General features: G+C 39.5%; 2 protein-coding genes across 4 annotated transcripts in view; one reads left to right on the top strand and one right to left on the bottom strand.

Annotated features, from left to right (window-relative positions):
• Nucleotides 1-24,813, top strand: part of LOC145466423 (rotatin-like) — a 193,396-nt gene that overhangs the window by 31,892 nt on the left and 136,691 nt on the right. Inside the window, exons 30-34 of one of the 3 annotated variants that reach the window (XR_014041887.1) lie at nt 504-733; nt 1,290-1,572; nt 1,913-2,016; nt 2,637-2,700; nt 3,237-3,792. Coding sequence is in view for 2 of the 3 variants with exons in the window: in XM_081450136.1 (XP_081306262.1) it covers nt 504-733; nt 1,290-1,572; nt 1,913-2,184 (785 nt within the window). In the remaining variant the exon portion in view is untranslated. Of the gene's footprint in view, nt 1-503; nt 734-1,289; nt 1,573-1,912; nt 2,587-2,636; nt 2,701-3,236; nt 4,648-24,813 lie in introns of those variants that run through there. The other 2 variants (XM_081450137.1, XM_081450136.1) reach the window with 2 other exon arrangements.
• Nucleotides 4,769-24,778, bottom strand: LOC145466436 (ribosome biogenesis protein bop1-like). Its single transcript, XM_081450156.1, has 25 exons — nt 24,586-24,778; nt 24,334-24,480; nt 23,117-23,290; nt 22,252-22,362; nt 21,825-21,865; nt 20,792-20,909; nt 20,484-20,585; nt 20,047-20,154; nt 19,888-19,939; nt 19,497-19,549; nt 18,330-18,388; nt 17,969-18,071; nt 16,637-16,717; nt 15,686-15,755; nt 14,890-15,022; nt 13,585-13,682; nt 13,117-13,202; nt 12,762-12,822; nt 12,521-12,570; nt 11,938-12,012; nt 11,451-11,553; nt 11,078-11,162; nt 6,714-6,821; nt 6,487-6,557; nt 4,769-5,839 (listed from the first exon to the last, which is right to left on the bottom strand). Exons 1-25 carry the CDS (start codon nt 24,640-24,642, stop codon nt 5,757-5,759), a joined length of 2,229 nt encoding a protein of 742 aa, XP_081306282.1. The 5' UTR covers nt 24,643-24,778; the 3' UTR covers nt 4,769-5,756.

Genomic DNA, 24,813 nt, shown 5'->3' with positions numbered 1-24,813 from the left:
GTCGGTGAATTTAGCGCTGCTGTGCTAGATGTAGTCGATGCTTATGAAGAAACAAAATTGCAAATTGAGGCTCCTGCTTCCTATCAAAGTACCGGTGAGAGCGCTTGCTTCCTACCAATGTGGTGAAGGCTGGATTCCTATATATCCGGTGTCATACGTGGGTTGATGTTTTTTGGTTCTCTTCTCGGCTAAAACGTTTTTGCTCCGAGTCCTTTTCTCTTTCACAAACTTAAAACGACCATTTCTAAATTCTAATCCTGTCGTTAATCCGAGGGTCACAGCCTTGTCCGTTGTAAGATTGTTATGTGCTCCACTAGTTCAGCAAAGTTGGTATACCGCGACAAAGCTAGTGGGAGAGGATTAGCCCGGGTACATCCGCACCGTCCCCTCAAAAAAAAAATGGGGAGAAAATTCTTCACCCCGAATTTTTTGAGGGGAGGGGCCGATGTACACAGGCTAGATGGAGGATCTATACCAATCTCTTGTATTCTTTGTTTTCCCAGCATCAGCGTTTATCGCAGGCAGCTCTGGTGTTGCAGGGAATGTCAGCCGTGCAGTTCAGAGCGGGAGTACCTTTCTTCACAGTCTGATAAAGCTTAGTAACAAGATAAACAGCAAGCTTCAGAACAGCTCCGGTAGTGAACTGGACTCGCACCTGTCAGTACTGAAGGCCATGTTTAATCTGTTGAGTAACCTGGCCTTGAGCGCCGAATGCAGAGGAGTCATGTGGAAGGTGAGTGGCCTGAGCATAAGTCAAATAGGTCACGTGCTTGAGAGTATATTAGTTTTCTTTGAAGCCGTTTCTGGGCATCGTCACGAAAGTCCTCCCTTTATTTCGGCTACCAAAGAGAAACATTACGCGCTGATTGCAAAGAAGTAACGTGGAAGACACTTCTCAATTTAATTTTGTGGCATTTTCAAATGAGCTGTGACATTACTCCACACCTGTTGCATCCGAGCTTTTAAAGAGTGTTACTGTGAAAGTCAGAAAACTGTGAACACCAGAGATATTTATGGTGTGTTATTTTGTAGAAGAAAACGCCGGTTTTTAATTAGGCATGAGAAAGCTGCGCCGCAAATAAGATGCGCAACGTTGATTAATTTGTGGTTTTGAGGTTTGCTCGCGTGTCGTGAACTTTATTGTGATTGGTCAGTACGCAATTGACCTGTTAGCATCAAATCAAAATGTTCACGGTTTTTTGAGTTTCAAAGTAAGTGCGAATCTTAGTAAGCGAATCATATGCAGCTCAAAGCGTTAATCATATTGTTTTCTTTATCTAACCCTGTAGACAAACTTTCTCCAGTCCTTCTCGTCCTTGAAGCCTCTTAAAAGCAGCGCCCATCTCAAACATAGGTCGATAACCCGTGGCGTGACACTGTGCTGGCTTAACTTACTGGTTAACGTGACATTCTTCACGGATGGCCAACAAGGCGTGGTCAAGACCCCTGGGGCAGTGGAGGTGTTGTTAGAGCTGAGCGGAGCTCAGAACAAGCAACTACAAGAGAAGGCTCTTCTTGTTCTGAGGAATTTGTGCTTCCATGGGGCTAGCAGACCTGTTCTTTTGGTGAATGGTGAGTGAAAAGACGAAAAAGTTTGTTTCTGGGGATAAAGATGCGTGATTTTCAATCTTTCCGTGTGAATTTGACCGAGAACGAAGGGCATTCTGCGCGATGACTTTCGTGATCGAAAACTCAAGACTTTGATACTTTTCCGAAGATTTGCTAAAGAAATCACCTGTCGCCCGTATCTTTTAAGACAGGGTCAATTACAAAGAGGTAGTGGCTACTTGAAACTGTATCAACAGTAAGCAGGACCGGCTTCCTTCTATTGTCTTCTTCTCGTTGCGTTTTGCTGTTGAGATGAAGTTCTTCTGCAGTGTTAAACTAATCCCTTGATCTTTTCTTTTTGCAGAGAAACTCCTTTCTCTTCTTGTGGATTTTACCACTGACAGTTCTGTTTATCTCAGAGCATTGTGTCTCTCAGCCTTGTGCTCGCTGCTGCACAATTGTCAAAAGGTATGCCTAGTTTTTTTTTTTTTTGTACTGTTTTCCTTTCACTCAAGTTTTAGGGTAACCACAATTCGCGGAGCATTGCAGTCGAAAAGGAGGGGCGTTTTGTTATCGGGGAGGGAGAGGTATGGGGGGGGGGGGGGAATTCAAGGTTCAGGTTGTTTACCATCATGACTAAATTGCCGTAAATTTCATTTGCGAATTTTCTTTCGGGAAGATTGTGTTGCATTTCAAATTGCCCCGAAGAAACCTCCATTTTGGTCAAGTAGTGAGATCGTGAAAGCCAAAATGCTTAGAACTGGTGCAAACTGTCCAAAACGAGAACTGACAATCGGAACGGCCCAGCGGAAAAACGGGACTGCCTTTTCAGAAGTTTCGTTTTTCCCAGAAAGTTTCCAGCGGACTGAACTGATTTATCGCACAATTTTGTGCATCGATTGAGTTTAAAATTCACCAGTTTTTTTTAAACAGGACTTAATCTTTCTTTTGTGCTATTCTACAACTCGAGATGATAGATAAATAGTCATAGGAATTTTCTTGTAATAAGTGATGTTCGATCGTCTACATTGTGTGACAACTAAAATGTCTCAAAACAGTTAATTTTTACCCTGAATTTTTGGTAATAGGCCAAAGTGTCACTGAAGAAGACAGGGATACTGAAGAAACTCGACGAAATAAAATTGTTGCCAGGTAAGTTACATTTAGTCTTTTCTTTTGGTTTTACTTTAGTGAATGACAGACAGACAAATGAATGAAATCAGCGAATAAATGTATTGTAGTTAACTTTGGTTAGAGAGAATTATCTGAGAACAAGAAAATAGCGAAAGAAATAGCGAGAGTAAGATTGGAGAGACACGACCGAGTAGTCCGAGTGACTTTTTGGTGGGATTTCGCTGGTGGGTGCATCGCGGCACCGCCGCGCGGTTAATCCCGCCGTCTACTTATGAATAATGAGGAGGGAATATTTCTCCTGAAGAATGCAAAATAAACTTTCCAAACAATGCAGAAGAAGCTCGTTCAGCACCTGTGAGATAACGTGTTAGAAAAGAGGGTCCCATCTTGTTTGTCCATTAATGCCGACATTGTTATCTACTAAAGCCCTTCCCTTGGAAGTCTTCAAGCCGCACCCTTCTATTGAAAGAATGACCAAACTGGGAACACCGAAAACCGAACCAAATAAAACAAGACCATTTATCAATTTTTCTGCATCGGTTGTTTTATTGCAGGATGTGAACAACCCGACGCGTTGGATAAATACAGCAAAATGTGCCGAGAGAGTATCAACACCTTACAGAAAATGTTTTCAGACCAAAGATGACATTGACATCAACAGAAGTTTATAAGAAAATATTATATATTTCGCACAATATTTATTCGCCATGTATACAAGTATTTAGTGTTTCTGGTCAGACACGAGTTGGTGTGTGCTCTCCAAAAACCTGCACCTTAGGGACTGTCTTGAGCCCTGGGGCCCGTTTCTCGAAGGTCCCGAAAAGTTTTCGCACCCGGAAAGCCATAGCAAAATCTCGAAGCTTATGATTACCGGGCTGTTTTATTCGCGTATTTTCAATATAAACAGAGGTTCCCTTCATACAAGAAGTTTCAGCCCTATACACTTCTCTGTTTTCAGCAACAGATGAACTAAAAATGGCTTTACGGGCCCGAAAAGTTGCCGGGGCTTTTGAGAAACGGGCCCCAGATCTCTCTAGTGAATCATGTCAACGCGTCGACAGACCCTGGGAACGATGACTTTTTTTAAAGGAGGAAGCAAGAGAATTTGCAGTCAGTCAGGCACCTCGAATTTCGAGTAGAGATTGTTTTCCAAGTTTATCAAATGAAGTAAGACCGTTTTTAATTAAACAGTGAATCGTAAAAGGGTGATACAAATATTGACTTTGCACTCCATCTTCATTGTGGAAAAATTATGTACGGTCTTGAGCTCCAAGGTTTGATTTTAAGAGAAATAAATTTTTCTCTATTGAGATCTTTCTATTTCAAGTCAACAAAGAAACGGTGAATTTCATATTCCGTATTAAACGAAGTGAGACTCCAGAAGATGAAATTCATGTACGTCGTCAGGAAAGGCTAAGCATGTTTTTAATGCAGGTGACCATATTTTGTAAAAAGGCACACGATGATTCTTGGTAAAGCGTTGTAAATAAATGAAAACTGTTCATATCAAGACAGTATTGGTTAAGGTGCATTACTTATAAGAGTCAAGCGTCCTGCCCGAGATCAAAGTTCTTCTTAAAGCCCCGGCCAAACGGACTCGCAAGTAGACGCAAGTAGACGCAAGTTAAAAAGTTGGGTCTACTTGCGACTCCGTTGGGCCAGGCCTTGCGTGCACTTGCGTTGACTTGCGCTTTCTTTCGTCGAGATCATATCGTCGCAAGGTTTTCACCGTTTAGTCACCCAGTGCTTTTCAGGATAAAATGAAAACTCTTACCCAGTTTGTGTTCGTTTTGCTTCGAGCGCCGTCCATTCAATTGAGACTTCCGAAAATATCGTAACGGAAACAAATGGTACGGAAAGTTCCAGGACAAGTGTCACAAGTTCCAGGGAAAGTTTCCAGAAAATGCCGAAATTGTTGAATTTCCGAAAAGCGAGACATTAAACCAAAATTTCCGGGTGGAAAGTCAAATGGAAAGGACATTTCCGGTAAGAAATTACCGAAAATTTCGGTGTACCTTGCATGGTTTTCCTCTTTTTCGAATATTCCGAAAATGCTGGTCCATTCGTCACCAGAAATTTCCGGAAATTCAAACCGAAATTTTATCGAATGGAAAGTGCTCTTGATTTTGTTGTTTCCAAAATAAGCAGAGAATCACTAAACGAGCATGCGATGTGTAATCCCACGGGGGCCACTTCAAGCGTTGAGCCTGCGAACTGAAATGACCTTTGTCAGTTATTTTGGCGGCGTGTCACAAACGACGGCAATCAGTGCGCGCGCAGCTTACTGCAATTGTATTCGGCCAAAGTTGTCGGAGTTTACTGCGATGTGAAACAACGGACGGAAAAGTACGCTACATTTTAGGACTTAAATAATGTTACGAACTTCGAGGAGGACAGTCGAAACCGAGCTGAACACCCTAAATATTGCAACTGGGGAGTCATCGAGAGAAAGGCACATGATTGGCAGGAGTGGAGAAGCTTTATCGCTGAACACCGATTGGCGTACAAGGCAGTAAGTAAGTAATAATGTTATCAGAACCCTCGCAAATCCACCACTCCATGGTTTTTGGAGTACTATTCACATTTTTCAAACAGACAAGAAAAGAAAGGACAACTTTCACTTTGTGTAAATCATTACAATTCACATAGCCACTTGCATTTCTGAAAGTCCAATTTACTACTCACAAAAGTATGCGAGGTGTTTTTTTATTTACATCGTCTGCCATATATTCGGAAGAACAACTTTTGTTCTCGGCAAATCTTTGTGAAAGCACGCAAGCAGTAAAATTGTTATTGTCCAATCAAGTACTCCGAAGATATCACGTGAATCTGTCGCCATCAGGATACGGCATGTTCCTTAGCAACCCTTCCAACGAAAATCGCGGGCGCGGGAAAGTCTCAGTAACTTGTTCTCCGGAATCAAACGCTGCTATGTTAGAGCTCCAGAGTTGCATCTCGCTGACATCGGTACAATGATCATGACCGCAGGATTACATCGATTGTCGTAAGATCCATCGTTTGGCGATGACCTGAGGCACTCTGTAGTCAGGATGAGATGAAGAGAAAGAGCAGTGTCACGTGTACAGTCTGATCAGGTGATCTGCACCTGCAGTGAAGATCCAGGGCTGAGTTGGATGAAACTGACAATCCAGTACACCTGAAACGGACACGAGAAGAGAAATGCAGTGACATGACATGAATCGAAAAAATAAAATGGAATAAAATTACAACTAAAAGTGGTCAGAGATGGTGGCCTTACATTTTCTTGAAGAGTCTATCGATGGCAAAACTACACTTGACAACTACAGGTAATGTAAGAATAAAGGAAGACCCCGCAACTCAACGATGGCCAGAAATGAAAAGACGTTTTTCTTCTATACGAGTAAAACGTAATCTGGGACGAATCCGGCATAAGATACGAAAGGCGAACTGTTCACCAGGGAACTCAAAGTTCAGGGCCAGGAGAAACCATTTCTCTTGTACAAAAATGTTCTTCACTGCTTATGGTTTGTGTAGTTTGAGATTACTCAAGCTCAAAATTGAAGGAGAAACAATGTAAACGGAAATCCTCACCGAAAAGTTACAAAACTGAAATCAAAATTCTCGCATATCCTGGGTAAGCTTAATCGGGCTTTGAACAACCTGGCCGTGTTCACCAATGAATTCAAAGTCCAGAACTTTCAGGGAAAACGGATACGCTAGTTTACGACACAGAGAAGTAGCAGTCGCTGCCTGTGTTTTAAGGCAAGAACAGTTTCGTCTCATCATGAAGTGAAATACCAAATGGAGTCACAGTTAACCTACCCAGTTCTCCAACCACTTTGTGTCCTTTTAAGACCTTGACGGGAACTATCAGTGGGTTCTGCATCAAGTCACTGGAATAAATGGATGACAAGTTCTTACTAACACGGAAAGTAACAAGTCACTTCTCCAGACACTGGAGGCAAGTACGATTTACAATTATAAGTAAAAGAGCAAGTGGGGAAACATGCACCACCAAGGACTGGGGATGAGTCTATCGTGTAACTTACTTGAAGATCCTTCCATGACATACAATAACCGTCCCGTCATCACTAGCGGACGCAAACAGAGGGTAGTGCCGATGGAACGTTACTTGACGTAAAGCTTTCTTGTGACTCCTGAAAATCATCAATGAAATTAACATCAATGTAACGAGGGCAACTGGATTTCGGCGTAGACATTTCTTAGTTTGAATTACAGAAACGTCAAGGAGGGTCCTTCTTAACTACCAATTGGTCATGAATTTGTTGCTAAGAAAGGTTTCTAACCGTCATATTTTGAGAACCAGACCCCCTAAGTATACCCTTTTTGCACAGGTTTGTTCCACTGAAGAGTCCTGCAAAAGTTTCAGATCACGGCCATATTTGACCAGTCACGGGACAAGACTTAAAAACCTAAAACAAAACTAAAACTTAACGTTACCGTATACCTTTAGAGGTGTCTCGTGTCCAAGCCATGTAGCGCGTCCGGTTTAAACTGTAGATACCTAAACCCCTATGTCAAATTAAAACTTAGAGCTGGCTGTCAAACTATATCAAAAATTTGAAATAATTTTTACGACCTTTAAATGTGAGCGTCCGAGTCACTTTTTGAAAGCTACAAGTCAAAGTGAATTTTGTTTTTCGCTTATTTACTTTCAACCTCGTTCCCAGGGTCTCTCATCTTACCGCCCCCTGGAGCGAGCGACGCTCCAGGGGGCGGTAAGATGAGAGACCCTGGGAACGAGGTTGATTTACTTTGTCCCTCAGTTTCCAGACCCAAAGCGCTAAAAAAAGTGTCTGTGATTTGCCATATTCAATTTGAGTGAAAGGTTACGGAACATTTTCGAAAAAGCATAAAAACATTTGGAGAGATCGAAGATAAATCTCTCGAGAAAAAATATATTGAAATAAAATATTCGCAGACAAATTTTTGTTGTTTTTGTGTCAAACTAGCCATTGTCCAAACTTGAGGACATACGAACATTTTCCCTTTGACTTGTAGCTTTCAAAAGGGACCCAACGGATGATTCGGATGCGCACATTTAAAGGTCGAGAAAAATTCGACAATTCATTTTATTTCAAAATTCTTGGAATAGTGTGATAGCCAGCTCTATAAGCTTTAATTAATAGGGATTTACGTATCTGCAGTTAAAACCGGACGAGCTACATCCCATAGACGCGAGACACCTCTAAAGGTGCTCTAGAGGTATACGGTAATCTAAAAGGCATCTAAATCCGAAAATTTAAATCTGTGTCAATAGATTAAGAATGTCTACGTGCTTAATGTTACGTATGGGTTTTAAGAAACTCGCATTAACATAAAACTTATGAGGTAATAAACACTCGTATAAACAGACTCAACAACAGCTTTCCTCTTTTACGTGAAAACAGTAATTCCATACGTACGGTTAGAAAGAAGGCTAAGTTTTTTCTGATTCATGAGAAAAGTCGGAACTCTTCCTCTTTTTTTCCAAGTATTACATTCTAACGCACGGTTTGAGACTGGCACTAGTTACGCACGCGAAAACATTTTTTTTTTTCAAACCAAGCCTTCCCTCATATAAAGTTCACTATCTAGCCCTGCAAAACGTTCCAAAATAGTTTTTCTTTAAGTATCGTCTTCAGCAATCCCTCGACTGACGGCGGTAAAAAAAGGGAAACATCACTTTGTATTTAAAGGAGCTACGTCACGACTTGCTCATCTTGAAAAGTTTAGTCTAAATTTTTCAAGTTCGTCGTTTGCAATCCCTGTCAATCTTCTCCATCCTTAACCATTCTTGCTCTTTTATGGTTTATTATTATCTCTTTGGTGCTTTTCTGTCGTCAGTTAGTAAAATTAGTATTTTTAGATTTCCTTTAGCCTGCGAACAGGCTCCCGGCGAGGACGGAAAAAAAAAGTCGCCGAGCGCGAAACGGAAGAAGCGAAGCGATCAGTCACCGAGAGCCTGTTCCAATGCTAGGTTTTCTTCAATTTAAAGGCAATTTTGTACGTGGCCAAAATAACTCAAAATACCGTGACTGAGCTCCTTTAAATTTTTTTTTCTGCGCAGTTAAAGAGAGACACCACTCCATGGTTGCTTGGGACATTTTAATTATACTAGGCCATGTAATGAACAAACGTTACAAAAGTCAGCGTTCCGTGTTCTTCACTGTCACTTAGCTAAATGTAATAAGTTTAAGAGCTACCAGTGCTTTATGTATTTAACCAAATTCTCTTGAGACTTGTTATAATATTATCCAGGCTTTCAAATAGCACTTTTAAACGTTACACTTTGAACGTTATGTGCGGGCAGGATATATAAGGTGCTGTACCTTCCCCTTTCAGGTACGCTATAAACGCGGGCTCTGTATACGACACATCTACACTGTTATGCCCGTAAATATCATTGAACGCAGTCCATTCGCGCTGAACGTGAGCGCAAAACTTCTCCACCACAGGTACCAGTGCATTAACTACAGCAAAAACTAATAAGATGCCAGGAAAGCCAAGGTAATTAGTAATTTTCCCAGCTCCAATCTGGCTGTTAACTGAGTCGTGTGTAGCTGAATCTTGAGTATAATTCTCGTGGCAGTCATGACTCTGGTGTTCACCAGCAAAATTTCTTTTGCCAGAAGACTCTCGGCGAGGAGGTTCTGTTGCACCAGGAGAAACTTTCTCTGTGCTGATAAAACTTCTCTTTCTGCGGTAAACTAGTTCCTCAACTGGTGGAGGCTTCATCCGCAAATCTGTTTTACTTCTAACCACGCTCCTTTGCTGAAAAGATGGTGCGAGTTTCTTGACTTTGCGGGCTTTTTTGTTGTTCTTCTCTCGAGTTATTTTCATAAGATGATGACTTTCCGTTGCTGTTTGCTGACAACGTACATTAGGGTCTGGGATCTCGCCTTTTATGTACGCTATAAATGCGGGATCTGTATGCTGCTCGACCACCGCGCTGTCTCCTTGAATATCACTAAACTCCTGAAACTCACTTTCAACGTATGTGCAGATCTTCTGCGCCCAGAGTGTCGCCGTCTTCGCCAAGACATTTGTTACACGAGGAATACAGGGACAACTGACAATGGAGAAATTACGCAGAACAGACCCTTCGCTTTTCATCTCTGACTCCATTATTCTCGGATTATATGAACAAATATATCCTTTTAGTTTGTCTGTGACGTTTCATCTTTCTTCTGTTTCGTCATTTACCGACAGCTTGCGCTCGCGTACATGCACGCGCGACTTGGCGCGCGCTCCGTCGTAACCGTGCAAATGTACCGGGACGTTTTTTGCCTCTTTCGGGCCTTTTCAGAAATCACGACTCTCTGCTTAAAAAACGACAAACATGATTTACTGATAAGAAAGTCATGCACGTTTTTATGATCGAGGCGGCAGCGCAGACAACTGAAGGACAACAGGTTTCTCCCGAGCTAACTGGGGAGGTGGTTCGTTAAACCTCTGATCTGCAGCAGGGCAGAAGATTTCTAACATCTCTGAATTTTTTTTCTTTTTCTTTTTGGAATCTAGGCCGTTGTTCACGCGAGTCGCGAACTTTATCATTAGTTGAGAAAGTTTCCGGTTTAAAGCCATGTTATTTTCAAACGAATCGAAGAAACGATAGGAAAAACAGTTAATGGAGGGTATACAGTTTCGAACTGACAACCTTTCTCCCAGGACAAGTGGCAAAGTACTGCAAGTCGCTTCAAGCGTCATGTTACGGAAACCAGTAAAAGATGAGGTTGTACATGAGTAGGGGTACATTTTTGTTCGAGCGCAGTCTTTATCTTTTACGTGATTATATTTCACGGGATTGATTTAAGTCACACAAATAAGTACTACAGGGATGGAGGTCTCCTAATGAAGTTGTTCTCTAAAATGACAGTAGATTGACAGATATTACCCCAGTAGTTTTTCGGGAGTGGGTCAAAAGTACTCCGTCACCCATTTACACTTCTTGGTAAAGAGAGAGACTGCAATTCAACAGAGGTCTCAGTGCGCAAACACAAAGCTCATTGACCGCAGTCAGAATACTCGATCCACCACTGGATCTCCGAGCCTCCCCATTCCATGACATGTTAGCCACGCCCAATCTGAGTCTATGCGCGCCAAACTGTTTTGCTCGACTAAAAAGGAGCTACAGCACGGTTTTCGCACCTTGTAAACTTAAACCTAAATTATTCAAGTTCGTCGTTTGTAATCCGTGTTCATCTTGTCCATCCTTAACTATTCCTGTTACTTTATGGTTTATTATTATCTCTTTGGTGTTTTACCATCTTAGCAAACTATTATTTTCAGGTTTCCTTCAATTTAAAGGTAATTTTGTACGTGGGGCCAAAATAACTCAAACTACGTGACTGAGCTCCTTTAATCGCAAAGACCACGAGCTTCTCGAAGTCAAATCCGCTCGATCACTTACCTTAGTGTCTTGTAAGGCTTGGTCGATAAGTCCATATCAAACCAGCATAATCGACGATCATAGCTTCCCACAATCAAATTGTCACCTGAGAAAAGTATGTAAAATATGTTTATATTGTGCAAGACTTGAGCCTTAACTTCCACTGATGAGCCAGTACAAACGAACTTATTTACAATGTAGCGGTACCGAATTTATAGTGATATGTATCTCAACACAGAGAAAACTGAAAACCCCCACAAAGTTTGCCTTTTTTCCCTAAAAGAAAAACTTCCATTCGCTTGTTTTCTACCAAAAACAGTACAGAATGTAGCTGATTAATGTGCAATTTTAAAAATTGTATTTCGTGTTCGGGATGAGAAAGAGTATTACCTACCTTTAGGATGAACAGCCATGCTGGAAATCCACTTCGCGTTTGAAACGAGTTTCTTTGTCAGTTCTTGTTTTGTGAGGTTGTATACTCTAATAAAACGCTGTGTCTAATGAAGAGAAGGAAATTATAGACAGTTAGGAAAAGGAAAGATCTCAAACATCCTTATTTCATTCCAAAGCAGTTGCACATGTTCAAGAAAAGCATAAAGTTGTCTGGTTTAAGTTGTCCCACATTCTCAAACAGCACTCCAACAAGAGAGGATCAAGGTAATCTTGGAGCTTTCTAGTCTAAAGCAGTACAACGCCCCTTTAAGTGGGCGTTATTGGTCACATAACAGATGTACAAATAGCCTGACGTTCTCAAAAACGTAAAGCTTTCATTGCCTTGTACGTTTTGTATTCGCTTTCCTTGTGTGTTTAGGAGTTTTCGGAATACAAAATACGTGTAAATTGAAACGTTCATTTATGCCACTGAGTTCTTTACTACTTACAGCAACGAATAGAAATGGTCTCGTTGGGTGGAACAACACACGTTGGATCAGGCCTTTGGCTTTCTTGAAAGGACACTGAGAAACGGAGAGCACATCATTTGGTCAATATGACCTGTGACACTGACACATTCTGAAAACATTGTTAGAGGCAAGAACCACTCTTACAGTTCTACGGAAATCTTCAATCTATTCTGTTGTGTACAAGAACTTGCACATGGGGAATTATGGTAACCACTTTGTCAGAATGACCTAAATGATTTCTTTGCAAGTCATTCTACAGGTTAGCCGCCTAAACCTGCAGTAAGTACTACTGCGAGAAAGTACGGCTGTAACACCAGCCTATATAAAGGCTATCTTGACAAAGAGTTACAGTTGCAGGGTACGATTCCAAACTACAATTTATTTCAAGTGGAGTCTGCTGTCTGGTATACAGATGAAGGAGCTGTTATGTCCATTCATTGGTTTTACTTGTCAAAAAAGTCGCAGAAATATGTACAGCACTGTTTCGGTATTAATTTATCGTCAGTTAATTAATGATATTAATATTTCGGACGCAGAAAAGTAACGGACTGTAAAAAGTTACCTGACTTCGACGTTTCGTCATCTGATGGATAAAAACGGATTTGTTCCCACCTACGAGGAAATCAATAGCAGAAACGTGTTGTCCAGTGTTATACAGAAAGGTGTTCGTTATATTTTGTGCGTATCAAGATATTCAGCTTTTCAAAACGTTTTAACTACATTGCAAAACCAGTTCTGTCCACCAAAAGAAATAATTTTGTTACAATCTAAGGGCTTATTTGATAAACAACGCAATGTCTTACCTTGAGGAACAACCGAAGCAAAATAGTCTCCTTTCCCATGCCAAGTTACCTGCGATATGGCCTATTGAAAAGCAAAACCTACGTTTTAACCCATTGTTTAAAGCAGTTTGCAAAGCTGTTTACACAAAGCAGTGCCAGAGTGCAGCCAGCCGGGTAAGAAGAAGAGCTGAGAAGCGCCGGAAAAGTTGCAATATGCCAAGTCACGATTGGTTAATTTTTTTTTGCACCTGATTGGTTGAGAAGTGATCGTCTTAGTTCTGATTGGTTAGAACAGACTGCATACGATATCCCAGCCAATCAAAGACACGCAGTACCAAACCTGGAATAGTAAATCATTCTTACTATTGTTATGTACCTTGTTGTGTTTTATAACTAAACGTTCTCCATTCTTGTAATCCTCTTCATTAGCAACTGACCATTGTACACCTGACTCTTTCATGGCTGTACAAACGAGTGAAAAGTAAAAAGGTAGACAGACGGGATTTAGTACAAGACTCGGCGACATACATGTGTAATATGTTTCTCTAACTCATTTAATAATTCATCAAGTTTAAATAAAGGAAATCTTGATCGTGACAGTGTTTGGACATCTGATCTTAAGTAGCATAGATTTTTACGAATTTATTTCTTTGTTTTCTCCTTAGTTTTAGTTTTGATAGAGAAGATATATCAAACACTTTAGACAGTTTTTGACCATATTTCCAAAAACCTCAAAGTTTATCAAAAATAATCCACTACATGTCGTATTTTCAACTCTCTTCTCGGTGTTTGGTCAAACACGGTCTTTCGTGTTTGATAAATTATACTATAATTATCATTCTACCTTCTCCTTGAGGAGTGTGTGATTCAATAAGTTCGTCAGTGGCAGCACACAACAGTTTGTCACCAAGAGAATGATTCACGATTACAGCTTTGTGTTCTCTGTCGAGAAAAAAAGCACTGTTTACAAACTGATGACATAGCCAAGGAAACATACGTAAGGACAGGACCGGGTAAATGTAATCGAAGCAAATTTAGACATCAATGAAGCTAAGTCTAACTCTGAGAAACGTCACCGAATAGGAAGATAGAAAAAGGCTTCCATACGCTCTGGGCGTTTCCCTCGGGCCTGTATTCATCAAAGACGTACGGGCACCTTCGTACTTGGGGCGCGCGGTGACCTCCTTACCCGAAATACACAATGCCGGAATGGGTTAGTGATAAAGTCGGGATACAAATGCCCCCAAATCGCAGTAAGAACAAAAACGTTCACAATTCTCACGTCTAATGAAACTGTTACAATTCCAAAAAATAGTTATTTTGAAACCTCGCATACTCTATGACCTCGACCGACAGCCTACTCGATCTATTAAAATCAGGAACTTATAAACAAAACGTCATTTCTTCCTCGAACGGAAACTTCAGGAAAAAAATATAAATTTAAAACAGCTCTTTGTGGAGTCATTCAAAACGGCTCATTTCAGAGCTTGGTATTCGTTCGCTTTGATTCTTTTGTTTTTGTTTAGTTGATGGGAAATTGGGAATGGAAATAATTTCTGTGTCGTGGATTTCCAAGATTTCCATTTAAAACTAACCGACACGTTTTGGCAACGCAAACGTCAGAGAAATTACCCTGCAAGCCTTGAAACATTTTTGAATGTTTTCTCCCAAGTGCTGTTGCCCGAGTCATGAGCTTTTTGCCCGAAAAATTTAATAATATCCGAAACTGGGGAGCTGCATTCCTCCACGCCACCGCTGACCAGCTCGTACGCCTGTGGTGTTCATGAAGCCCCTCCTAGATCAAACACGCAATTTCTTTGGAAATACGACTCATTAAAACGAAATGTACCGCACTGTAGTCTTTCGAAGGAGGCAGCAATGCAAGGCAGGTAACTTTCTAAGGAGGCCATGGTTGGCTAGATTGTCCCCACCAAATCTTTTTGTCGATCTAAGCCAGACAGTTAAATTAAGTAGTAATGATAAATGATTAGAATGAATGGAACTTGCTCCCCACCAAGTTGATGAAAATCATATCGTGTTGGTCTCAAGAAAGTCCGCCTTAGAGAAAGTTCACGGTACATCGCTCCTCTGCCACCTAGGAGAAAGAGAACACGTGTAGCTAATATACAAAATCAAGATGAACACTTACACCGCAATAGCCAGAAGTGTCAGGGACGGGTTTGGGTTCCATGCCATGCTGTGCACAGTACCACCACACTGCAAATTCTTAAGACATCGTCCTGTGCACACTTCCCAGAATTTCACAACTTGATCATCACCTCCTGGTAGTAGAGTGAGAGACAAAAGAGCATGTTATCTGAACGCCACATGCAATAGCATTCTAACAGCTCTAAAAAGCATTAAAATGGGTGATTGGAGGGCTGGGTTGTCCATCAGTTCTTCTTTGGAGGAAAGATTGTTCCTTATCACAGCCATTATATGAAGGTAGTCCTCTCTTCTCTCCATTTACCCAAAAAGTGGTTGAAAAGAAGGTACTATCACCAGGTCCAAATCTGAGTATTTAACCCAGCAGTTTTCAATTGAGTGTCGAAAGTAATCTGGCAATTACTTTGGTTTTGGTTTTGGTTTTACTGCAGAGCGGTTTTTGATCGAGTGTTGAAAGAAATCAGGCAATTACTTTGGTTTTGGCTGAGTAATCTAATTGGTAAGTAATTGGTTTTGTTTTGGTTTCACGACACTCAGTTGAAAACCTTAGAAACAGCTTTGCCTTTGAATGCCAAATCAGGTCTCCTCAGAAGTCGCTTAACTGTTACAACACTGTCTTTCAACAACATTTCTCTGGAGATGAACACAACCATTCTTTTCATCACTTTGCTTAAAATCGTTTTGATTTTTAATGGAACTACATGTACATTGTACACTTGTAATTCTGGTATAAGAATGTGTACAACATGAAGCTGCAGATATTTTATCACACACAGTACCTGATGCTATCCACTGTCCGGATGGATCAACAGCAACACACCTTACAACTCCTGTGTGGCCTTTGAACACCTGAAATGTACATGTATCATGCTTTAAAATGATAACACCCACACTTCGGCAGCAAGTTAATAGGAGGAAAATCAGTGTGGAAGTGCACATGTGACAGCTTGTTGCTTATTGAAACTGACAAATGTATCACGAAATTTCACCCCATATGCCTTCAATGGGGTGCAAGGGTCCAATTTTTGGGCTAACTGTAAATTACATGTACTAGACCAAAAGTCAGTCTCACTAACCCGCAAAATAATATTTCTTCCTAGATTGAGTAATTTAAAATATAATTATTATAATCATAATACCATAACTAATTAAAAATATTTTTTATCTCCAACAGTACATCTGGACATGTAATGTGAATTTCCCCCAAAATGTTCTCATCAAATTTCACTTGCCCATTGGGAGAGCAAAGGATAGAATCACACTTCAAAATCCACTAGTCCCGGCCTATCAGACATGAGCGTCTTTACATGCTTCCCAATATTGACATTTCTCAACTCAGGACAGGTTCAGTTTACATGAAGAGTCCCTGACATTAATAGTTCTCTATTTTTTGAAGGCTTCCTTGCATTGAGTTACTGGATACACTGTAGAGCACTTTTATGGTCAATACTCTCATGGACCACAGCTCTCATGCAATTTTTTTCTTTTTTTTTTTTTCTCTTAGCCCCTTGAGGAACAAGAGTCCAACACCATTGCTTTCCATCTAATCTTTGCTCCGGTTTCTCAACCAATTAGCACATGTGCAATTCCTTCAGGTATTGAAACTTTTTGAAGTTTAAAAAATAGCCAGTGACATGTTTACTTTGTACATAGTCCTGATAATTGTAAATCTAAATCTCATTGACATGTAAATAAAGTTATAATATTATTACTTAGTACAATGTACTTACAATGGATTCTGTTGAAGGGAATGGCTGTAAGTCCTTTGGTCTTGGTAATTTAGGTAAGAGATCCTCAGGGTTTACTTGGACCTACAAAAATGGAATATAATACACATAGAGGTTTACATCATAAACTCAGATAACAAAACTAACAATAAAATGTACTGAATTCAACTCTGGCCATTCACACTCTGTTAGCGATCATTCTTAAGATCCATCAAACATAACTAAGTATTGTTGACATCAGTGAGATTGGAAGGCACTCACTGACACTTTAAAAATAACAGTAACTGCTAGCGACAGTTACTACTGGACATCCCACAATTAATTATTAAATCGTGGGATCCTCAGTGGTAACTGTTACAAGCACATTGGACTCTAGATTGATCTTAACTTGAGCAATCCAAGCTCAATCACTGCCTGGGTCCCTGTGTTGTGTTACTGTGTCACTTTACATACTCTCACAGTGCCTCTCACCACCAGTGCACTCAATAACACTCTTAAAATAACAGTTACCACTAGTAACGGTTACTACTGGAGATCCAATAATTTTAATTAATAATTGAAATTAGTTATGGGATATCCAGTGGTAACTGTTACAACGACTCTAGATTGATTGTGATATGGATTGCAACATGGACTGGGCAATCCAAGTTCAATCACTAGCTGGGGTCCCTGTATTGTGCTCCTGAATAACCTTAACATGCTGTCACAGTGCTTTCCATGACCAGGGCCAGGTTGTTTGAAAGCAGTTTAACTAACACTAACCCAGGATTAAAAGTTAATTGAAGTGTTAATTTTACTTGTATAAAAATTCTTTTCACTGCTTATCTTTTGTGTGGTTTGAGTTTATTCAAAGTCAAAACTGAAGGACAGACAATATAGACAGAAACCATCACCGAAAAGTTACAAATTAAGCTGGAATCAAAATTTTCACTAATTCTGGGTTAGCTTAATCAGGCTTCGAACAACCCAGCCCTGGTGCATAAATGGGTTTAACTACTAGTCAGATTGAGCTAGCAAATGGTTATTTTTTCTTAGGGCCCGGCAAGTGTTAATCAGACAAGACTCAATCACTTGTAGTTTGAAACATCCTGCCTCATATTCCCTGGCTGCCAGCACTCTAGGTAACTACAAACTGTTGCAGCAGCAACCTCTGACAATACTAGGGAAGCTGTGATGAACTAGCATCCCATCCAAGGGTAGCAATAATTATAATAATAATGTATTCCCAATGTCTCGCTTTCTTCCTTTGTGCTACAGGGAAACAGTGTAAGTTTCAGTGGCATTGCTGACTGGCTCAAGTTCACATTCAAATCTTTACTTAAGTAAAAGTCTCACCCTCATCTTTCTCTGCCTTGGACAGAGGTACAAGTCTAGACATCTTTCAAATCTTTCTTGGATAAATTTGTTATAAGCTGGAACAAGGCGAAGGCTGGAGTATCTAAAGAGTAAGACAAAATTACGAGTTAGTGGCATTCACACTTAATTGATACTTGATTTTGACCAACTTATAAAAATGGAATAAACTCCTAGATGCAAATATTACACCACATGGAGCAATAAGCTGGTAGAAACTGCGAGATCTTAACTTTTCCTTATATTTTTGATTAAATTGAACATTAATCAAATAAAATGTATTTAGAAAAAAATCCTAATCACTTGACCTTAAGGACACTGTGAAAGAAGACAATCAACTAACTTTTTTGGAAGGAAATTTTGTGGTCTGTCATCAGGGTCCATGGCCTCCCAAGCAGCAATCTGTACAAAATGAAAAAAATAATACTTAGCTCTTATTAACCGAGCAGGAGGTCTGTATGGGAGAATCTTGACCGAGGTCGTGAGTACAGACCGAACGCAGTGAGGTCTGTACATACCACTGAGGTCAAGATTCTCCCATACAGACCGACTTAGCTCGGTTAATAAGATGTTTATTATATAGCAAAGAAGAGAACTTTAATTCGTTTAATGTAGTTGGTTTGCTGACATTTTGCTTGCAAACGGAAATGAGCTTAACTTAAACCTGCCGAAATTTGCTCGTCCTCTTTACTTTTTTTCTTTTTGTCATCAGGCTTTTTGGCGCTTCCATAAATGATTGAGAAGAAAATAAAAGAAAACGGTGAAAATTTTTGTATGTTAGTTTGCTACTTTTTCAACGCAAAATGAAACCGGTCTAGATGCCGGTCTAGATGGGAAAATCTAGACCGCAGTCAATATCGATTTCAGCCAATCAAATTCGTGAATTCGGTAGTTCCCAGTCCTTGTGAGACACAGCCATATAATAAATGCATTTATTTAATGAAGAGCTGGAAAACGACTAACAGTACCCTTATAAGTTGTGAACTCAAAGAACATTTAGTTTTTAATTTTTTGGGGGCAAAGATGTTCAAATGTCTTGGCAAATGTACCACTGAAATGAGAAGAGAATCTTATTGCCAAGTGAAGTGAATGTTGGTGTGCCAATCTTAATTTATTGCAATACTTAACAATGCCACAAACTACATGTATAAAGAAATGACACAGATGTAACAACTACAGCAAAAAACAATAACCATTGCTCATTCTTTTTAAAATATTATACACTTGCAGATGGTAACACTTCATGGCTGCACTTGTTGCAAGTTTTCTGGGGATTCAAGTCTTTTTCACTTTTACATGTAGTAATACTATTTCAGTCTCACTAGCTAATAAGCTGAACCTTGTCATTTCGCTGCTCAAAATAGTTATACAATCTGTTTTACCAATCACTATTAGTACAGTACAGTTTCTGAAAGGAGACTTTGGATGTTGATCAATTTATTTTATTTGTTTATTTATTTAAATATTTATTTAGTTTTTATTCATTTTTTTTTTTTTTTTTTTTACATACCTCTTCTTCAGTTGGTAAGTACTCTGGGGGAGGATTGTAAGACTCTTCATGACCTGAAATAAAATGTGAATAATATTTTTGATACTTACATCAAGGAGCACAAGGGTAGGACCATTTCTAATTTATTTTATTTATTTATCAAGAAAAGCCATTTTTGACTTCTGATTGAATAGTCTGCACACATGAAAGACTGACGGACTGACTGACCCAATCACCGACCGATTGAATGATTGATTGATTGATTGATTGATTGACTTATTGATTGATTGATTGATTGATTGATTGATTGATTGATTCATTCATTCATTCATTCATTCATTTCAAAAAGGTATTTAATAAAAGTCATTGCTCGATAACCATTTGATAACTAAAATTAAGAATTGACTGATACCTGGAAGCTTCATTTTAGGTGCTGGGATATGCATGTTGTGTCGCGGTTTAGTCTACAAAATGAAAAACAAGAATTCAAAGTAACTTAGTGAAGAGCTCCTTTACAGCTAATCAAGACATGTAATTAATCAGACAAGTGCAATGTACAAAATGTACAAACCTGGTCATCTTCTTTGTCCCAGATCAGATAATATCTTGGCTTATCAGCCTTGTCATCTTTCTTGGGCTTTATCCAACCATTCCTGATTGCTCTGACAATCTTCATGACCTACAGGTAATAGTATGTATAACACCATGTGAAAGATCGTTCAAAACAAGTCATTATCTCTCTATTTTAAGTTCATACCTGAGAATCTTTTCAGGCTCTATTTTTGTAACTGCTCAATTTGCATAATTATGTAACTATCAGTGATGATCTCTCATGCTTTTCTTCAGTTGACACAGGATGGTAGATTGCTACCTCCAGATTGTTGTGACACAAATGCTGGGAGGTACACTTGGTGGACTACATGTGGTATTTAATGAAGTGGCTCATACATGTCAGAAACTGGTTTTTAAGCACTTGCAATGGAAACCTCTTTGGCCCATACACCTTACCCTTTTGTGTTCCCATTTGGATGGAATGTGACGTGACTTTGGCTCAGGAGCATTGCTTAATGGGTGCAACATTTTCTCACCAGTGAAAAAATCCACATAGGGCTGGTTATAAAGAAAAAAAAAAACGAACAAGAATTAGTTGAAAAGTTATCAGTTTTTTGTCTCTTCTAACCATTTTCATCAATGTTTGAGATTATCATAATGGCTATGAGACAAAGAACAATGAGAATCACTCTTGCCTAACAAATTGTTTGAAAATTGAAAAACCAAAAAAAATAAACACCACTCCACAACAAATTGCACCAAACCTCATAAGGATCATATCCAGCACTAGGGAACTGAGAATTCTGAAGTCTGTCTATTATATCTAGTTCCTCATTGGTAAGAACAACTTCTTTCATAGTTGCCTTGTCTCGTACTGTTCTCCTGAGAAAGTAGCAGCATGACAAGTATTATCAATGACAGTTTTGACATAAAATTATTAGCATGGGAAGACAAAATAAAATAATATCTATCACTTACTAACAAGCTACTTGCTAAATTGACTTTAGTTGGTTCATGTCAAAACATTCTGTGACATGTGCAATGAGTCATAATACAATGCAAAGTTGTGGTACATTTACACAGGTAATGCATGCCTATATGTATTGAAAAATTATGAAATATAATTATTTTATTAATGCCCAAGTCGCTAGTGGAGGGAAGGTGCCTACAAAGCCTGGAGTTTGCAACCACAGTCACATCCCCAAGGCGCTAGAACACCCGACTGGCCTGCCCAACCCGCAACCAAGCCATGAGCCCCCTGCGCCAAGCCCCCTACAGGCACCCGTCACACTCAAGCCAGATGGCATTGGTGGAAAAAAAAATGCTAAAAAGACGGGGGGATAGGGAGGGAACGCCGAGAACCGCTAAACTATAATCCAATCCACAACGCCACACTAACAGAGAGATAAACACACTGCGAGCACATGGGACGACAACACATGTACTAACCAAAAATACTGCTGGACAGTGTCAGTCCCAGGGCTCTCACGACCATATGACTGCTGCAAACGCTACAGAAACGCACCAAACACTAAACAAACACTAACAGATGGCCAAGGCACTATCAAACGCCTACAACAAAATGCTACTGACCAGACTAACTCCTGGTCAAAAACTATGTAAAATTTCATTGAACCATATCAAACGCTACAGAACGCACCAAATGCTAACCAAACGCTCATAGACAGCCAAGACACTAACAACCACCTATAAAAACGCTACTGACCAGACTAGCTCCTAGTCATTAACTATGTTAAATTTCTTTTAACTATATTTAATTATTAACCAATTGCTTACCAGTAGTTAGGGTCATCCATTTTTGACAAGAATTCATCCAGCTGAAAACAAGTTAAAGTTAATTCATAAAATGACAATAAGAAAGGGGTGGGGGGGGGGGGGGGAGTGGTGGAACAACGCAATTATAAGTGTGACAAAATAAAGGAAATCACTGCTTGACTAACTATGAATTTTGGTGAACATTATGGAAAGTTGACAATCAATACTACCAATAGCCCATTTCCAAGTTGACCTAAACCTCTCTATTAAAGCAAGGCCTGGTGCACAACCATTCATATGAAAAAAAGTTTAATCTACATGTCAATGCAATGAAGTCTCATTTTCATATGAAAGGACAGGCACCTGAAGACTCACTTTGAGAAAGAGGCTTTATAACTACAGGTAACTACAGTCTGTTGATGGCATGTTGTGCACTTTTATTACCAACCTCATCAGTTGTAGCTGGTTTTAGAATTCTTTTCCCATCCAAGTTGTAGCCTATGTGTGGATATTCATTGTACCACTCTACGGGAATGTTACCAATGGTGTTTCGTGCATCCTAAGGGAAAATAATGAAAAAAATAAATCAGCAGACTAAAATTGATATATTAATCTCATTTTGCATGTCAGGAAAAATAATTACTAACAGGCATATTCCAAGCATCATAAGATTCAATGTAAAATGTACCTTATACAATGTAAATTATTCTTCAGCTTGTATATTTTATTATAAAAATTTTATCAAAAACTTTAAATTTCTTGTTGATCAATGTAGTAAATCACTGACAACATCTCTCAGACTTTCTAGAAACACATAAAAAATCCGTCACCAAAGTGTATGTGATTAATACACATGGCTGGCAACATCTCTGAGAGTTCCTAATCATTAATTTGGTAATAACTGTTATTAAAGATAGTTTTTCTTAAAAAAAATCTTTCAACTTATCTGAGCTGGTAACCATTGTCTTTTACACTTCTGATATCACATGCAGATTACAAAGAAAGTCACTTTACAATGTTGTCAACATTTCTTTTTTATTAACACACAACAAAACACTGCTGAAAACTACTTACAATTTAAACTTCTATGTACAAACAGTATATCTTGTACAATGGATATTTTAGTTTTCTCCGACCCGTGCAGTTAATTTACTTTCATCTTGAGTTACTTTCAGTGGACAGAGAAAATTATCTTGAAGTTAACAGGACTACCCATGTACATGTATGATATGTAACAAAATCTAACCATGGTTTAGAGTTTATCAAATGGAGAGGAAAAATATGTGTAGCAGGCATTATTGTGTATTAAATACCTCCTCATCAGATGTATTGTCTTCATCAAAGGTCTCAGTAAGTTTCTTTTTAACTATATCTCCCTGCTTATTATTTTTCTCAGGAATATCTTTCTCTGTGTCTGTGTCACCTTCCTTTTCTCCTTCATTCTCAGCATCACTGGGAGACTCGCTGTCACTGTCTCCCTCTTCTCCCTGAAGAGAAAAATGTTAAAAATGATTCTTAGGCTGGTTTTCACCTGTGACATATATTATACACATAAGCACAAGTTTCCTGGGGACAGCAGTGGCAAACATGTACAAGTATACCATAAGTACGCTAACTGTTCTTACTATGCAGAAATCACCACAACATACACTGTAGGTGCAAGGCTGTCAAGCTTTAGAAGAGCAAACTTATTATAGGTTGGCTTTTCTCATGCTTCTATTTTTGCAACAGTGATTTCTAATGAGGACAGTATATTTAAAGTAATAATTGTGTTTATTCTCCAATATTATGCTTGGAGTCAATTATAGACTTGTGTTGCTGCTTAGAGTCCTCACAGCTTGTCCTTTAGATATGATATCAGTGAAGACCAGCCCTTTCTTCAGCATTGCATGACGAGTTCCATCACTTCACATAACATGACTTCTCAAAAGGTATCATTGAAAATAGACTTCATTTCCTCTTAATACGGTCAGGTAACTAAAGGTAAACTGAAGTCTGCACCAAGCGAAGTGGACCATTCCACAGGAGCTAGCGTGGTTTCCAAAGCATTAATCAACTAGGAGTATAGATCTCTACTCCCCTCTGGACAGGATACCACCCCATTCCAGGGTTACCCCCAGGATTAAGTTTACCAGTACCCACTTATACACCTGGGTGAAGATCAGAGAAGCATTGTGAGAGTGAAGTGTCTTGTCCAAGAACACAAAGTGGTGATCGGCCACCCAGGGCTTGAAACCTGGACTGCTCGATACAGACTTCACCACGCTAACCATGAGATATTGGTCACGAAACCTGCCAGTGACACAGTCAATCCTCCAATAATCAAGGGTGGTATGGACCATTTGGCCCTTGGATATCGTGCTTATTAATTAAGTGTTAAATTTGTTCACTCTGCTTACTGGAGGCTTCTTCCGTCAGCTACAAACCGTTAACCTTCCGTGCTTATCATAATAAATATTTTAGCTAATAAAGAAATCTACACATCTGCCCTATATAGATTAGCAGGGTGAGTGTAGTTTTGCAACCTTACCGAATCCTGTTCATCTTCTTCATCTTGTGATGTTTCTGATTCACTCTCTAGTCCGGAGTAGTAGCTTTCTTCACTGTCAGATGTGTCTGCGTCCTCTTTTGAACTATCTGGGCGATTTTTATCGAACTGAAACAGATTTTTCTCAGCCTAAAATGAAGACAAAAAATTCACTTTTAACTTTCCTGTACCTTGCATTGGCTGTTCATGATCTTCTGATTTTTACCGCAGTACGTTTCATACAATTATACCGACCTTTTTGGAGAACGCCTTCTCGTTTTGAACAGTCTCATCGGAACTTCTTTTAGGCATTGTGTACAGAGGTAGATCTGAAAGGATGAAAAGGACTCTTTCCTCTGAAGTAGCTTTAAACTTCAATCGACAACGAAGAACACGAAAAAAGGCAAAATCACAACAATTCCGCCATGTGCAATTTCAACTTGGTACCATTCCTTCAGCCGAGTATTTGTTTGATAATCCGCT

This window comes from Orbicella franksi, chromosome 13, assembly GCF_964199315.1.
Source record: "Orbicella franksi chromosome 13, jaOrbFran1.1, whole genome shotgun sequence".
NCBI classification, from domain to species: Eukaryota; Metazoa; Cnidaria; class Anthozoa; order Scleractinia; family Merulinidae; genus Orbicella; species Orbicella franksi.
This window is presented reverse-complemented; position numbering and strand designations above follow the sequence as displayed.